The sequence below is a fragment of the Myodes glareolus genome, chromosome 10 (assembly GCF_982192425.1).
Source record: "Myodes glareolus chromosome 10, mMyoGla1.1, whole genome shotgun sequence".
Taxonomy (NCBI): domain Eukaryota; kingdom Metazoa; phylum Chordata; class Mammalia; order Rodentia; family Cricetidae; genus Myodes; species Myodes glareolus.
The window spans coordinates 1582912-1600022 of NC_142035.1; the positions used below are offsets into that span (position 1 = coordinate 1582912).

Genomic DNA, 17111 nt, shown 5'->3' on the forward strand with positions numbered 1-17111 from the left:
AGGCTCAGCCCCTGCCCACCTCTACCACAAGTAGAAGCTAGCTGTCTGTCTCTGCAAGGGCATAGTGGGTATGAGACAGGCCCCAACCCAGTGAAGGCTCTCTGAATAGTAGTCTCCAGAGGCACAGGACCTAGGGTTTTTATCCACAAGCCACAGATGAAGAAACTAAGTCAGGACAAGGGAACTGCACCTACCCATGGCCATCCTGGCTACAGACCAGGAAACCAAGGTTGGACAAGGAAATCTGACCTGCCGAAGGTCAGCCAAGGCAAGTTGAATGTAAATAGCATGATGGCCTTCTAAGCATCTAACCCCTAAGTGGCAAAGCCAACAGCATCTCCCCTTCCTTCATAAATGCCCACACAGCCTGGCTGTGCCCCTGGGCTAGCCAGTGCTCCTGTCCAGGGCTCCACAGGATGCTCCCCATGATGGTCAAACTAAGGCACCCAGGCAGCTGGGATTATGGGGAAACAATCTAACTCTATGTACATGGCCAGCCGGTTCTTCCACTCTCTCTAAGATGGCCAGACCAGTCAAGCGGCTTTGGGCAGTCCCTGCCTCCTAGCAGCTCCCGGCTGGGAGAATCGGAAACCTGTCAGGCGGGTTTGGTCAAAATTCTGTCTTGCAAGTTCATGCTGCTTGCTCCTATCTCTCCCAGGAGGGGATCACTCAGGACCGAGGCCCCTGGAGGTCCAAGGCTGGCCAAGTGGCCATGTGAGTACATGCTTACAGCAGGCAGGGCCCTTCTAGGAGCTGGGTGGGCTAGAGTTGTTGGGGTGCTCACCATGGGAGCTGGATACCCAGCTCAGACTTCAGAGCAGGCAGCCCGGAGGCAGAAGGCAGGAAGCAAAGGCCTGGGAGGCGGGAGGCAGGGACAGGCAGGCTGGCCTGCCTTCACCTGTAGGAGGTATGGAGGACTACCTGATGCCTGCTCCTAGGGACCAAGCAAGGACGAGGAAGGCTCAAGGGTTTCCTGGGCAGAACTTTGGGAGCAGCAAATGCAAACCCTGGTGAGGCACGGTGGCCCCAATCTCTGCAGGGGGCTCCAGGGCCTGGGATATAGGCTGGTGTCCTATCCCTAACAGGCACCGTGTCCTCAGTCTCCCACCGCCAACTCCTGTGGGTCCAGAGACTGTGCAGTCATGGGAACGAGGGGAGCACAAGGCCAGGTCCAGCCGCCCATAGCTCTGAGCTTGGCAGGGGGACATTGTCAGGCCCTGAAGTTGGGTCAATAACTGCAGTAGTGCAGCAGGCAGTGGGAGACAGTAGGATCAGTCACTGGCCTACTCGGTCTCCTGCCCCAGGTCTGGGAGGATGGAGTCAGGTTGCAGGGCCCTCTGTCACCTGAGCTGCAAAGCTACCTTATTCTTTTTACTTGTGCCCAGGCAGGCAGTGTGCACACAAGCGTGAGACATGAAAATGTCTGTGTCCACTGCCTGTGTGTACACAGCCATCCCTAGCCCCGTGGAAGGGTCGTGTGCGTGGAAAGGGATGGGCTGACATTGTGCAAAGGCATTTACTTTTGGCATGTATACACAGATGAGGGTTTCTCCAGTCGAAAGTGTTGCTCTGTAGAAGGAGGCTACCTGTCTCTGCGGGTTTATTGTCAGAAAGATATCAGAAGCCACCCTCCGGAGGAAACCTCTCTCCATACAGCCGCAACCCGGACCGACCCAAGAGGTTGCCGGGAGGCCTGTGTGTCTAGCCTGTATCTCTTGTGAGCTGATGATTGTAGGCAGATACCATCTCTTAATCTCAGATCTCTATAAAATAAGAGCTGCCATCCCCTGGATCAGGCATGGAAGCTCCCACTATGTATCAGGCTCCTCCTATCTCTGTGGTCACCACCACCAGGTTTATGGGTGGGGAAACCGAGGCACAGCCAGACGAGTAGTCGCTTGGCTAAAGCTACTATGGGAGATGCTTTGCCCATTGAGAGGAGAGGGAAGCAGCCAGACTCTTGTTCAAATTCAGCCTCTGCCTCCCTGCCTTTCGTCTGCTCCATGTCTTGGAGTCAGATTGTGTAGCATGGGGTACTCAGTACGTCCTCAGTACTGTGTACAGCAGCATCTGCCGTCATTACCACCTCTGTGCCTATTGCTGCTTTTTGTGGCTAAGTGGACATCAGATGGGTTGACCAACAGCTCATCCTTATAGAACCAGAATGAGGGTTTGCTGAAGAGTCCTCTTCCCTTGAGGGCCTGCTAGAAGAAAGGAGGCCAGGCATTGAGGAGAGCCAGACAGGGCGGATGCCGCTGGTCTCTGATTTAGCACTCTGGAAAGGGAAGGAAGCCAGCTGCCATCACCCACCAGTGACAGGAGTCCAGGGGCTCCAGCTGCCCCAGAGAACACATCTAGGTATGGCCACTGACCCACCACTTGGGCTTTGCCACGTCTGTTCTTATTGGGAGTTACAGCTGGGGCCATGAGCCCTCCCCTGTAGGGAATGTATGGCACCTTCCCTGAGAATGGCCACCAAAACCCACAGACTAGTGATCACTTTAACACGGGGAGGGATCTGTCCACCTACAAAAGGTCTTTTTGTTTGTGAGGCTCAGGCCTGTCACAAGGAGGGAGGGCACTGTTAGTCCCCTGGGGGCTGTACGTGAGGGAGATAGGAGTTCAGGGTTCCCTCCTTCACACACAGAAAACGGCCTCCTGCCTTCTGCCTGGAACATGTGATACCTGTGAGAGTCTTACAGAAACCCAATACAGGACATGGGTGTGTCATTACCCCCAGATGAGGAAACAGGGGCTCAAAGCAACTTACCCAAGGCTATACATAGGAAGGAAGAATCGTTTTCAAAGCCCAGGCTAGCGCTCTAGGCTAGCGCTCCTGTGTCCTCTGGGACACACAGCTAGTCTGCTGTGATTGGCAATGGGAGGCCCCTCTGGGGAACTGTGAGGTACAGGTGAAGGGTCTGAGGTTCACTTGAGGCTCCTTGGAGGCAGGTGAGCCTGAAGAGCAGGTGGGAGCTCTGCAGAACAGGTAGGGCCCCATAGAGTAAGTGGGGGGGGGTCTAAGGTTCAGGTGGGGCTCCTGGGAGGGTAGTGGGGGCCCTTGGGGTAGTAGTGGAGGCCCCCATGGAGCATGTACCTTAGAAGGTACAAGGGGACCCAAAGGTGCTGATAGGGGCCCTTGAGACAAGTAGAGGTTCCATGGAGTAGGTGGAAATCCTTGTAGCAAGTAAGGGACTGGGAGTGGGGGTGGGGACATTACAGGAGGGAACCTGAGGTTCAAGTTGGCTCCCTGGGAGGCAGGCAGAGCTTAGAGTATTACCTCCTGGTGAGAACTTGGGATAGCAAGCTTCTGCCATCCCTCAGGCTTCCTCACTGTAGAGTGCTTTCCTAAGCACTGACAGGGGAGCGATCCAGCTTAGGGACATGCTCTGTCTGGTTCTGGTGAGCTGCACTGAGTTGGTTTGAGTAGCATTCAACCCATCCATGAAGAAGCCAGCCATATCTCAAACCCTCCTGCCTCTTGCCGGCTTTAATTCTGAACAAACCACCTCTGTCCCTGCATCCAGACAAAGGGAGGCAGATTGGCCTGAGGGTGTGTAATATCTTTGTAGGTGGCAGCTGCTCCCAACTTCGTACCTGCCTCCCCAACTGCCCAGGCAGCAGCAAAAGATGGAGCAGAAGCTGTTCTGCTGCCTTGTCCCTCTACCAGCTCCTCCCCAAGGACTCAGTGCCCACACAGACATTCCGACCTGATGTCAAGAGTGAGGGCACTATCTAGGGACCCTAAGGCTCAGGGTTAGGGTTCATATCTCTGCCTACCCCCATCACCACTCTGCATTTCGCAGCCCCAAAGCACCCTCACACATTCCTGGGTACCACCCTTCTGGGTTGAAGATTGCACCAAGCCTATCACCCTTGCAGGTTCCTTCTAACTTCACAGCTCCCCACAGCTGGATGCAAAAGACAGCCTTGGCCTCTGAAAAGACCCACTCCCACCCACAGAGTTCCCTGCATTCCCAAGTTGCTAGCCACCTTCAACAAGCCTAGACTCACAGAGCAGGCCTCCTGGGGACAGCCACTCTGCTGACACAGGCTTCTGGGCATGGGCCTGTGTATTCTTAAAAGCCGGGTTCATTCCTCCCACGGGTGCCCATTTCTGCACCAAAATGGCTTGAAGGATGCATCCAGGCATCTACCACCCTCCATTTCCTGTCCTGCCCAAACCCCCAAAACTCTAGAATGCTAGAAGCTGGACACAGGGACACCCTAGGCATGGCAGAGGCCCAGGAAACTGACGTCCACTTTATCTCAGTTGTATGTGTCTCTGCCATCTGATTACCAGGGAAGTCATGTCATCCCTATAACAATGTTATCCTGGATCAGGACGACCTTGTTTGGTCTTGTCATGGCCCTGGGTCCCTGGACAGGACACACCAGGGAGATCTGAGGGAACTAAGTCAGTGTCCAGCAGAGAATTCAGGACTGTTCTTTGGGGACCTTGAGAGTAACCGCCAAGTGGTGTGTTACTAGAATGAAGACAGTAAACAACGTATAGACCCAGAGTCCATACATGTCTCACCGGAGCCTACAGGCTCCTCTACAGGTGTTGGCCCAGTCCATAAAGCAGGTGCTAGGGGCTGGGGAAGAGCCACCTGCTGGGCGAGTCTGGGTGGAATTGCAGGTGCTGGCTTAACCCCTTCCTAGCCCTGTTTGTCCTAACCAGCTGGTCCCACCTCCTTGCCTTCAGCAAGGTAAGGCTTACACAGCTGAGCATACCGGCCCTCTGGAAAACATCCTGAGCTCATGCTGGGTGAATAATCAAGTCTGAGTTCAAATCCGAACAAGGTGGGGGCGAGACCTCTTTGAACCTCAGTTCCCCCACTTGGAGAGAGGTTCCTGGGGCTGCCTTGAGGATTAGACGGTAAAAGGCATTGAATTCAAGGAAGAAGAAAGGCAGCTAGGTCCTGGTCATGTGATCTAAGTCTGGACCATGCGGCATCTGACCCTCAAGGCTAGGGAGCTTAGTTAGCCCACAAGGATATCCCTCCTTAAGGTGAGCCTCGGCTCCCACCTCAGCTCCCAGCTCCTGACTGAGGGACCTCCCAATTCTTCATTCCCATACCCCTCACCTACTGTGAGGTGTGTGACTGTAGCTAGCCTTGGAGGAGATAGAGCCCAGGTGGATCTGTGAACAGTTTGGGAGCCCATCTTCTTCCTGGTTTCTGTCCCCATACCATAGATGTCTTTGCTTGGTGAGTTCCTGTGGCCACCACGGCCACTGTGTGACACAGGATCCACTGCCCTTCTCCGCACTCCTAGCCCAGCCTCCAGATGTCAGTCTGTCCAGTACTCTGGCCCCATGCAGCTTCTATTAACCCTTTCATCCTCCACCATCCAGCCCCTCACAGAAAACAGATTTGCCCCACGCCTGAAAAGCTCACCTCCTTTTCAGCCCAAGCCCCTACTTAAATCAACCTTCTACCCAACTCCCCTACCTACAGGCTGGACCCAGAAGGGCAGTAGAGCTCCCAACCCTCCTGTGAGCTAGTGCAGAGTGGCCAGCACACAAGGAGCCATGGACAGCTTCATGGAGTCACTGAACAGACTGAAGGAGGCCCATGAGAAGGAGGTTCTGGGTAAGTGGTTAGTAGAAGGCTTCCCTGTGCTCTTAGGAAGATGGTCTTGGGGGTCTGGGCAGGTTAGGGAACTTTCAGGATCCCACTCTGGCACTCAGTAGGTCTGTCTGGAAAACAGAATCCTGACTGAAGGACACAAATTGCACAGTGTCCAGACTCGGCTTGGAGCACTTCCTCATCCGGAATGTTTTCAGACCACACCCCATAGTGTGAACCGGAAGAGGGACCTATTCAGGGATCACCATCAACACCTCATGACCACAAACTGCATCCAGCCCCCAAGCACGGCCCTGCTGTGTCTTCTCAGAGGGCTAGCAGCTCCAGCACAATATCTCCTCAGCCAGAGAGAGAGAGGCTGCCCATTCTAGACCTCCTGAAGCCGAAAGAAGTGTCTCTGAACAGACACTCCCTCTCCCTCCATCCCCTGCTAAGTTCCCTGGGTCTGGGTGCCCTCCACCCACCTCATTACAATTCCAATTCAGTCCTTGGAGGCCTTCCAGAAAGAGCCATCTGAAGGTCAAGAAAGCCAGACACTTCCCCAAGCCTCAGGGAAGAAGCCAGTCTGTCCTTGGAACCCCCAGGCCTACCCAGGCTGGGTTCAGTCTCACTGGATCCCAAAGAGGTGTGTCAGTGAGAACTTGCTCTGAGGGCCTGTTGCCTGCACATCTAGTGTTTTGGGAAATGTCCCAGAAGCAACAGAAACAATACCTGGCCGTGTGCGTGGGGATACAAGCTATGGTTAATAGGATTTCATCTTGAGAGGTGAGGAGCCAGCACTGACCAAGAGGAGACCAGAACACTCCCTAAAGAGAAGTGGATCTTCTTTTGGCAATTGGTTTGGGCTGTCAGACAATCTTCATCGTACCTAAGAGACTTGGTTGGGTATACAGGAGCTCAGGGTGGGGCAGAGGCTGCTGAACCCTGGGGACTAAGAACTTGTTGCTGCTGAGTGAGTAGATGGATGGCAGACCCACCCTAAGCTTGAGCCGATCTGAAGACCAAGCAGAGCCTAAGTAGAAGAGAAAGGCAGGTGGCAGCTCTTTTGGTCCCACTCCACGTACCCAGTAGACACTAGAAGCTTCTGAAGAAACACTAGCACTACCACCCCCAAAAAAGTAGCCGCTCTTGGATGCTCTGCTCCTGCCAGGTAGCCAACCACTTCCAGGACCAGGGTCTCTGTTAACCTCTGATTAAATGCTAAGCTAGGGACCCCGGCCTCAGATCAGGAAATTAGAGCATTTGGGCTGCAGGTGCAGATCGGGTGGGTGTCAGTCAGCCGGAGTCTGGAGAGGATCCCATGTGACAGCCAGGGCAGGAGTTTCCACCTCATGCCTCAGCTCTATCGGTGATGTGGGAAGCCGCTGGACCTGACCTGTACCTGTCTATCCTCTCTGCTAGGCCTGCAGAACAAGCTTCTAGAACTGAACTCGGAGCGGTGCCGGTGAGTCAACCCAGCCAAGCCAGCGGAACAGACAGGAGGGCAGCTGTTTCCACAGGCCATGGCCACCCACACTGCCCCCAAGGTCCCAGGATGGCAGAGCACCCAGGATTCCAGATGAAGAAGGGAAACAGTGTGGCAGGGAGAGGGCAGGGAGTCTCGTGGTCAAGTGACACTGTTTATGTGGTAGAGTCAGGACTAGACCACTGAGATGTTAGCCCCAATGGGTCTGGTGTGGCCCTCCACTCGGAGACCCAGTGAGACCAAAGCACCCGTGACAGTACTTGTTGTGGGATCCAATGCATAGCCTCATTGCTGGTGGCTGACCTGCAGGTCACCTTCCTGTGTCCCATCTAAGGCTAAGTGAGTGGTTCTCAATCTTCCTAACACTGTGGTCCTTTAACACAGTTCCTCATGTTGTGCTGACCCCCAACCATTAGATTATTTTCATTGCTACTTCAGAACTGTAATTTTGCTACTATCAATGGATCATAATGTAAATACCTGTGCTTTCCGATGATCCTTATAAAAGGGTTGTTCGACACCCCTCTCACAAGGAGTTGCGATCCCCAGGTTGAGAAACGACGGACTAGACCAGGGTCCATTGTGCCGTAGCTTAGGTAACATGAAGACAAGATGGGCCGTGAGAACAGTTCTATCTGGGGGTGTGGAACTGAGCCCCATTTGAAGGGCCACATGCTAAGACAGGTCCCTACAGGGAGCTGCCAAGGGGTACCCACCCAAACCCGGGCTACGCTGGCCATTAAGACGAGCGTTCCACCTCAGCTGTTTGCCACACAGGGACGCACAGAGAATAGAAGAGCTGTTTGCCAAAAACCACCAGCTCCGGGAGCAGCAGAAGGCGCTGAAGGAGAACCTGAGGGTGCTAGAAAACAGGTGAGGGCCCCCCAGAGTCAACCTGGGGGCCTTTAGCACAGACCAAGCCAGACAGGTGTCTTCAAAGCCGGGCTTTACAGAACCTTAAGAGAAAATCCTTCCCAAACTTAATTGCACATGGGATGCTTAAGCCTTCAGCAGGAGGCAGGCCTGGGGGACCATGGACCACAGTTGGGAAAGGCAGGACACATCCTGGCAACGGGGCATACAGAACCAAATGTCTGCCTCAGTGTGACTTCTCCTGTCCCCAGGCTGCGGGCTGGCCTGTGCGATCGCTGCATGGTCACCCAGGAGCTGGCCAGAAAGAAGCAGCTGGAACTGGAGAGTGCACACCTGCAGAGCCTGCAGCATCTCTGCATCCTCAGTGAGCCACACCCACAGGCCGGGGACTCCAGGGCCTGGTCAGCCCACACAGAGCCACGGGGAAAGGAGGAGATATGATGCCCAGACACATAGGATGAGGCCCCCAGGGGCCAGGGCATTCCCCACTCCCCTGACCTTCTTGAGGGAGCTCTAGGGACAAGCTGGAGAGTTGACCTCATCCTTCTGCAGACCGCAGGCAGAGGTTCACCCAACACCATCCCACAATTCACTCCTACAGCCAGTTTTACACTCCTGCCTGCTATGAGCCAGAATAGAGCAAGACAGTGAGAGAGCCTCTCTGGTGCTGTGGGAGCCCCTTGTCTCCACCCTGCCCCATAACCCCACTAATCACCACACTCTTTGCAGCCAATGAGATGAATGGGCTGAGGGAGGAAAACAAGATCCTGAAGGAAGAAATGAAGCTGCTTCGGAGCCTGCGGTGAGTGGGGAAGTGAGTGGGGCAGCGCAGGCCCAGACACTTGCTCAGCAGACCTGTGTCCTTAGAATCCCGCCCCACAGGGTGTCCTGGCTGCCCCAGGCTCTCTAGCTTCTGCATCCTCATCATCGGCCTTGTGTCCTCTCCAGAGACAAGGCCGCACCCCAGGCCTGGGAGGGCTCCTCAGAGCCCGCATCACCCATGCCACTCCCCTCACCTGGAAACCGGAAGGGTGCCCCCGATATCCCCCCAGGAGACCCCGAGGAGGCTGAGGAAGAACAGCCAGGCACAGGTCCACAGGGTTAGTGGGAGGCAGGGAGATTGGGCACCTGGGGGATCCCACAGTGTCTCCCTAGCTCCTCATCATTCTTCTTCCCACAGATAAGGTGTCAAGCCACAAGACATCCCCAGTGGCCAGAATCTCTCCAGCTGCCAACCTGCCTGAGCCAAGGACCTTGGACATGGTGAGGAAAATGGTCCTGCCCTCTGACTCCACCCCCCAACACTCAGTGCCATCCTGACAAGTGGGCTGGCCCCATAGTCCATAGTCCTGCCTTGTGCAAGGTACTATGTTGCCAACTTCACACCCATTAGGCCTGTCCCCAGGCCAGACAGGGACACTGGGCTTCATGTGAGGCGGGGGAGGCAAGCCTGGGTGAGATGACTTGCCAGACTGACCCGCCCACTTTGTACAGAGCCCTCAGTGCATCTCCAACCAACTACACTCGACAGTAGCCGTGGTGCGGCCCGGCTCCCGGGCCTGCCCACCGGACAGTGGCACTGCCAACGGAACACCCCCGCCGCCATCCACCAGAAGCAGCCCACCCAGCCCACCATACGAACATGGCCTCCCTGTGGACAGGTGAGGCTCTACCCACCACTGTGAGCAAGGCTCTGCTGCTGCTCCATAGTAGAGGACCAGCAGCCTGGGGAGGGCTGCTCAGTATCTCTCCAGGTAACCTACCTTTCCCCAAATTGACTTTTCTGGGCATCCAGCTTGATTCACAGTTCCTACAGCTCCTGAGTGACCAGGCCATGGTGGAGGCAGGACACTGGTAGACACCTTATCTCGGGCACTCTGAAGACCTAGGTAGACACCTAGCAGAGCCAGTGGGATTGTGGGAGATGGACAGGAGGATCTAGGTAGCTGGTGCTCCCCTCACCAGATATTGCAATTCACTTTCTGTTGCTGGGATAAGCAAAAACTCACACCAAAAGCAACCGAAGGGAGGAAAGGGTTTATTTCAGCTCGCAGGTCAAGGCTCATCATTGAAGGAAGTCAGAGCAGAGACTCAAGCCTGAACCTGAAGACAGCCCTGCTAGCTCTTCTGTTCCTCTGTGCAGCATTACCTCTACCAGGGAACCCACCACCAGGAAATACAGCAGAAGCCGTGGTGGAGGGTGCTTGCTATCTGGCTCCTGTGCCTACATTCAGCTAGCTTTCTTATATAGCCTAGGAGCGTTTGCCCCAGAGATGGTGCCACCCACCATGGGCTGGGCTCTCCTCCATCAATTAATAATCAAAACAATCTCTTACGCAGCAGCCAATCAGATCTGGGCAGCCCATCAACTGAGACTCCCTTCTCAGGTGAAGTGAGGCTGCGTCAAGTCGGCATTTAAAGCTAAAGACACAGGAGGAGGCATAGGATCCAGTGTGACCATGCTCTGGGTCCTTTTTGATCAAATCTGCCACCTTCTTCTATACATAATGGCCTCCAGAACCAGGGCCTGAGAATCCGCCCTCTCCCATGACCATGTGACCTCAGGTGGCTTGCCTGACCATCCATGAAGTGAGGTGCCTATTGTCCTCACTTAGCCAGTCGCTCTTCTCTTTCCCCTAGCTTCCTGAGGGCCTCTCGGCCGTCAGCCATAGCCTATGAGACGCTGAAGCGCTCCCTTCAGACTGATCGCCTCTGCCTCCTGAATCGTCACCTGTCTCTGCGTTTGCAAAGCCCCCACAGCAGCCCCCCGGCTCCTGCTACAGCTGCCAATAGCCCCCTGCCCCAGGGCCTGAAAACTAGGGAGGCAGAGGCATGGAAAGAGCCTGGTGCCTTGATGGGCATACAGGACCCACGGCTGGAAGGAGCATTGCACCTGCTGCTGGTTCAGCAGCAGCTGCGGGCACGGGCACGGGCAGGCAGTGCCAGGTTGAGGGTCCCATCTGCACAAGAAGATATGCCATCTTCCCCACCAGCTGGTTCAGATTCTGAGAGCTCTGAGAGTGAGGCCCCCAGGACAGCTTTGAGCACAGAGACCCAGCCTGATGGGTGGCATCCTCAGTCCGCAAGCCAATGTAGCCCCCCAAGGAAGGAGATACATGTGACCATTCAGGACTGTCCCCCAGACAAGCCTCTGGACCTCTCTGACCGGGGACGATGTCGGGACATCCTCAAATCCACTAGCCAACCTTTGCCACTCAACACCACAGTTGCCCACACTCCCAGCCCCCAGCTGCCCACCTTGTCCAGACCTGTGATTCACAGCCCCCATACTCTCAGCAATGGCAGCACACAGGCGAGAACTCAGGAGCCTGAGGAACACTCTACTCCCAAGGTAAGGGTCCCAGTCCTGTCCTCACTCTCTATGCCATTACACTACAGAATGGCATTTACATCTCCTCGGGCTGCCTTCTCTCTGCTCCACCAGTTTGTGCCAAAGAGCAGCCTAACTGTCCTGTTCACACTTGGAAAAGACTGAATATCTACCTACTACAGCCTGAAGATGGAGTTGGCTCAGGGACACACACACACACACACACACAGAGAGAGAGAGAGAGAGAGAGAGAGAGAGAGAGAGACTCAAACCATTAATTTGCCTCTCCTAGGACACCTCACACCTTCTCCCAGGGACCCATGCCAGCCTGACCTCTCCTGGAAGGACAGCAGAGGAGGCTGAAGGAAAACCAAGGCCAGTACCCCACTTGCAGAGGCCTGCCAGTGATGGGACCACAGGTAAAGTTAGCACTCAGAGAACCAGTGCAGTGGAAAGGAATGTGCAGTGGAATGGAATGTGCAGTAGGAAGGGTGTGCAGTGGGAAGGGATGTGCAGTGGGAAGGGTGTGCAGTGGGAAGGGTGTGCAGTGGAATGGAATGTGCAGTAGGAAGGGATGTGAAGTGGAAAGAGATGTGCAGTGGGAAGGGATGTGAAGTGGGATGGGATTTGCAGAGGGAAGGGATGTGCAGTGGGAAGGGATGTGAAGTGGGAAGAGATGTGCAGAGGGAAGGGATGTGCAGAGGGAAGGGATGTGAAGTGGGATGGGATGTGCAGAGGGAAGGGATGTGCAGAGGGAAGGGATTGCAGAGGGAAGGGATGTGCAGAGGGAAGGGATGTGCAGTGGGATGGGATGTGCAGTGGGAAGAGATGTGCAGTAGGAAGGGATGTGAAGTGGGAAGAGATGTGCAGTGGGAGCGGATTGCAGTGGGAAGGGATGTGCAGTGGTAAAGGATTGCAGTGGGAACGGATGAGCAGTGGGAGCAGTGGGAAGGGATGTGCAATGGGAAGGGATGTGCAGAAGGGAAGTGTCGAGGGAGGGAGAGTGATTGGCAGCCTGCTGGCCTCCAGCATGGTCTCCCATTGTGGATAGAGGCTCTGAGGCTCAGAAGTATTGCTCTCTTTTCATTTGAGGAAGGGAAGGCACCAACTCACAGGGCTGTAGGAGTCAAGCAGGAGGTTATCTAGCGGGGGGGGGGGGGGGGGGCTGGGTTCAGATCTTCAGCAAGAGCCCTAGGGGAGGTTACCAGCTCCTCTGTGTCTTCATCTGAAGAGTTATTCTCATTGTCCTGGGACACCATGTCTAGGGCCACCAGTCTGGCTGACTCCATTGATGTCTTTCAGAGCCCAGCAAGGTCAGGGAACAGATGCCAGAGCTGGAGCAACTGGGAGAGTCAGGCACCAAGGTGGGTCCTCAACCATTCACTTGAAGTGGCCCTGGCAGACGCCCAGGCAGGAGAGGGGTTGTTCCTTGCCCTGAGTGTGTTTCCTTCTGCCCAGATGGGACAGACCTCTGAGGCAAGCGCAGAGTCAAGCATGCCAGGAGAGGGACACGCTGAGTGCCATCGACAGGGTCCACAGCAGAAGAGGAAACGGACCTCAGATCTTCAGGACAAAGGTACCCACCTCCTGGAAGGGCAAACAGGGCAACGTATATGGTAGGTGCCTCTCCTCGACCCCTGGAGAATGGCGTCTGGGGACCAGCAAGAGCCTGACGGAACCCCTAAACCTCCCCAGTAGAGGCCTCTGTGAATCCTGACCACATGGCCTCCCGGCACTACTCCTGGGCCTTAGCTTCCTCCCCTCAAGAGCACCAACACCAGAGCTCTACAAAACTTCAGTGGGGTAAGAGTAGAGCTGAAAGGGATTGGGGATACACCTCAGCCGGTAGAAGGTTTTCGTAGCACACATGAGGCCCTGGATTCTAATCCCAACACTCAAAAAAAAAATATTGACATCTTCCACAGGGAACAATATTTTGGATTTTTTTTGGTTTTGAGACAGGCTCTCATTATGTAGCCCTGACTGGTCTGGAACTTCCTCTGCAGATCAGAAAGACCTCAAACTCACAGAGACTGTCCTGCCTCTGTCTCCTGAGTGCTAGGATTAAAAGTATGCACCACTAAACCCAGCCACAGGAAACATTGTAAATCATGTTGTCATCTTCAGCTGTAGTAAGATCAAGGCCAGCCTATGCTAATATGAGCTAGCCCCTGTCTCAAAAAGTGGGGGGGGGGAGTGGAACTGAGGACATTTATTACTGTCCCCCTGGGTGCAGCTCCTTGGGACTGGCATCCTTGGACCCTCTTATACACCTTTGGGCAGCTACCTCCACTGTCCCTGTGTTCCTTCAAGGTTAGGGTTGCCCACGTGTTTGCCCAGGGCGGTGCCTTTGAGCTCAGCTCTGCCCGATAAGATAGCAGGAATCTCAGACTGGTCCCGGGTCTGAGAATCAGGACACTTCCTGCTCCAATGCACAATGGTGAGTCTTTGAACACCTAAGCTAATATGCATGTGGCCTATGTTTGCCCAGGCTACAGCTCAGCAGGCTGGGCCGGGGCCACAATAAGCCATTGTTGCTGGAAAGGGACTGACCGCAGCCTGTGTTTGCTCCGAGTGGAGGCCAGGGTGCCTGTGTCATTTCCAAGCACTTCCTGTTGTGTGCGACATGGAGTGGGTGTGGCTCACCTGGGCTCCCAGTGTGTGCTTGCCTTGCCCCTTTCACACTGAGCGCGCCAGCCCCGTCCCCAACCTCCCCAGGTAGAATTGAGCAAGGAATAGCTGGCTCCAGGCATCCTGTGGGGTAGCACTCCTCCATTCCCAACACTGCCTGGTAGTCAATGGGAAGAACAAGCACATTGTAAAGGTCACACTCCTGCTTTACCCAGCAGGGTGTCACACATCCCAGCATTACCTTGATCTATGCAGAGTGGGAAGGGTATGTAGTTGTCTCTACTTTGGGCCTTCAAATTCACCCAGCGGGTGAATCGACACTATTTGACAGATGGAGAAACTGAGGCTTGGTGAGTGAATCGGTCCAAAACCACACGTCTCAATAGGTCCTGGGTGTGACCTGCCTAGAGCCAGATGCCCCTCCCTTGTAGTCACAGTCCAGCCACCCTGTGGCAGTGAGGGAGACTTTGGGGTTGGGCTCTGTGAGAGCCATACTCTTGTGGCTCTCCTCCCATGTTCCAGCCACTTGACACTTTGTTAGGAACAAGAGTGGCCAGCTGACTTCAAGGAGTTTAGCTTTCCTGAGCCTCGAAGCTGAAAGCCAGAGAAACATCTAGGGAGGAGAAACAAGACCACAGGGCCGGTTCCATGCCTCTTCTAACTGCATATTTCCCACAGCTCCGAAGAAGCCATCTCAAGGGAGAAGGAAGCTGAAGGAATCTTCGACACCAACAGACAGCCCCAGGAGCCCAATGGACATGGAGGACTTCAGCCTCTCCCCTATTGACAGCTGTCAGGAGTCCTAACCCACAAGACTGAAGGACACTTGCCCAGACGTGGCTTTCTGTCACAGACTATTATTTGCACAAGTCAAACTACCCAACCTGAAGACAGCTCGGGACAGTCAGTACACCGAGGCTCTTCCGACATCCAGAGGGTCTGTGAGGCACATCTCCCTCCCAGGTCTCTGGGCGGCTTCTCCCCCATCTCAACCCTGTAGGAAGATGAAGCAACGCACGGAGGCCAGACAGGGAATAGGGGAGCCTCAGTCCAGCCCCACCCCCTGCAACACCTTCACCTCTGGGTGCAATCAGAGGTTCCAGATCCTGCAGACTTCTCCAGGCCAGGAAGGAAGCTTCGGGCAGCGGTCTCAGGCGCCCCCTTGTGGAGCATGAGCAAATGCAGCCAGCAAAGAGGAAAAAGGGAAGGCATTGTGACCTCGGGAGAGCTCAGAGAAGAATATGAACAGTAATATATGAGCTGGCAGGGCTGAGGTCAGAGGCACTGGCCCATTTAAGCAGGTGATCCAGGATTAACTGGATCCAAGCTCAGGAAGACAAAGCAAAAGTAGCCTTTCTGTTCTGTAGAGGCCCTGCTCCCTGACAACCTGGTGCTGGTGATTCAGGTGTCTCTGAGTCTCTGAGCTTAAGAATCAGTCCTGAGCCACTGGATCATGGGGTATTGAAGAGACTCCAGGACCTGTGCGTTTGAAGCTTGGGAACTGCCACTTTCAGAACAAAGACAGGCACTGTGGGCAAAGGGTTTCCGAGTTAGGGTCCAGTGTGAGGAGAAATAAGAAGAGAGAAGGTGTCTTGGGGAGGTAAAGGAAGTGGCATCTAAAACTCAAATTTAGATTCTGAGGGATGAGTAGGAAGGTGCCAAGTAGGCAAAATTTTCTAGCATGCTTTTATAAGTCTCTCCACGCCTGCAAAGAGGTCAGGGTGAAGGCCAAACAGAACTCGCTTGACCATGTCTGAGGAAGGCCCGAGCTGACCAAGCCAGGTAGAAGGGACCATGGCATAAAAGGGTGCTGTGGAGTAAGAATTTCAATCGTAAGAGTCTGAAATCTCGGGGCTGGAGAAGCTGTCACTAGGGCTAAGTGAGGCCTGGGCTTAATGAGGGGTGCCATTCTCCACGGGGCAGACAGTGGCCTTTCTGACAGGCCAGAATTCTCTGACTGAATTCCAAGGGATATCCAGGGGTGTGTGTGCACGTTCATGTGTGCATGTGTGTGTGTTGTTGTTGCTGCTGCTGCTGCAGCTGTTGTAGGTTCCTTGAGGTTTTTTTTTTTTTTCAAAATTAAATAAAACACAAGCTGTATGCTCTATCTTCTCTGACCTCCTGGTCAAGTTTGGTCTGTGAGAGAACACACCACAACACCACACCCAGGAAGAAGCCAAATTCCTGCCTAAATGTCCCTCAGGCACCTCAAGGATCCCACAGTGCCTGCCAGCATTGGCGTCCAGCTCTGGGGCCAGCTCCACATCTATGGCACCTGCTGAGGAGCACACCTCCCTGCTATCCCCATTTGACAGTGACTTCTGTTAGCCACAAGTTGGTTGTCCTCTCCCACTCCAGGACTGCACATTAGCAACAAGGACCTGGGGCCACCATACCACAGGCCAACACTCATCCATCCCAAAGCTGCTTAGGCCTACAGCTAGTACATCATCGCGACCAGGGATCAAAACTCAGAAAGGTGAGTCACCCCCAAGGTCACTTGCAGACAGTGGGGGTTAACAGCAGCCTGAGCTTTGAGGACACCACACCCAGGTCAGCAACGTCATGACCCCTTCAGGGTTTAGTGCTTTGCTCTGACAGAAGTGAGACTCTCTGGGAGTGCCCACAACACGCTTGTGACCAAGCCCTACATTCTATTAGAAAGGAGAACTGCCGACCTTACCGCCAGTTCCTGGCAGAGGCCAGCTTGGAAAAGGCAGGGGAGAAGAGGAGAGGGCAGGGTAAGGGTAAGCCTGCTTGTGCAGTAATGAAAGAGGAAGGCTGCCAAGAGGAAGAGGGGGTGGGTGTCTGGCAGGATCAGCCTGCCTAAGCCTTGAAAGAAGGGAGAGAACTGGCAGTGAGGACCACTGACAGATTCTCCTGCAAGCTAAGAAGCCACTTCCTAGGGTTCTCTGTCCCACAACCAATCCACCACAGCATCGGCTGCAGTAGCCACAGGACCGGAGCACGCAGTGACCACAGATCAGAACATAAGGGGGAATTTCCCTTTTGTGCTCCCTCAATGGTCCACCAAACACCAAGGTCCGACCTTAAAGACAAGAAGTCCACATAGGCTGGTCGCAAGGAAGAGCATATGGTGGCAGCATAAAGGCGGGCTTCAAAGCCTCTCTACACCGAGAACGGGCATACACACAGTACACAGCCAAAGAGGTCTTTGTACTCAAGCCCTGGCCACGGGACCACAGAGAAAACTGCA

The 17111-nt window shown here is 54.5% G+C and overlaps 1 protein-coding gene across 3 annotated transcripts; it reads left to right on the forward strand.

Moving 5' to 3' along the window:
* The first annotated feature begins 584 nt into the window (after nt 1-584).
* On the forward strand, nt 585-16011 carry Rbbp8nl (RBBP8 N-terminal like). Of its 3 annotated transcripts, none has more exons than XM_085696894.1 (14): nt 585-714; nt 5463-5597; nt 6996-7038; nt 7837-7932; nt 8184-8296; nt 8662-8734; nt 8881-9032; nt 9113-9195; nt 9427-9593; nt 10573-11284; nt 11556-11682; nt 12566-12627; nt 12722-12839; nt 14573-16011. In XM_085696894.1, exons 2-14 carry the CDS (start codon nt 5537-5539, stop codon nt 14698-14700), a joined length of 1935 nt encoding a protein of 644 aa, XP_085553020.1. In that variant the 5' UTR covers nt 585-714; nt 5463-5536; the 3' UTR covers nt 14701-16011. The 3 variants fall into 3 exon arrangements, with proteins under 3 accessions (XP_085553020.1, XP_085553021.1, XP_085553022.1); XM_085696895.1 differs by having other exon boundaries at nt 8881-9023; XM_085696896.2 differs by lacking the exons at nt 585-714; nt 5463-5597; nt 8184-8296 and having other exon boundaries at nt 7002-7038.
* Nucleotides 16012-17111: the final 1100 nt, after the last annotated feature.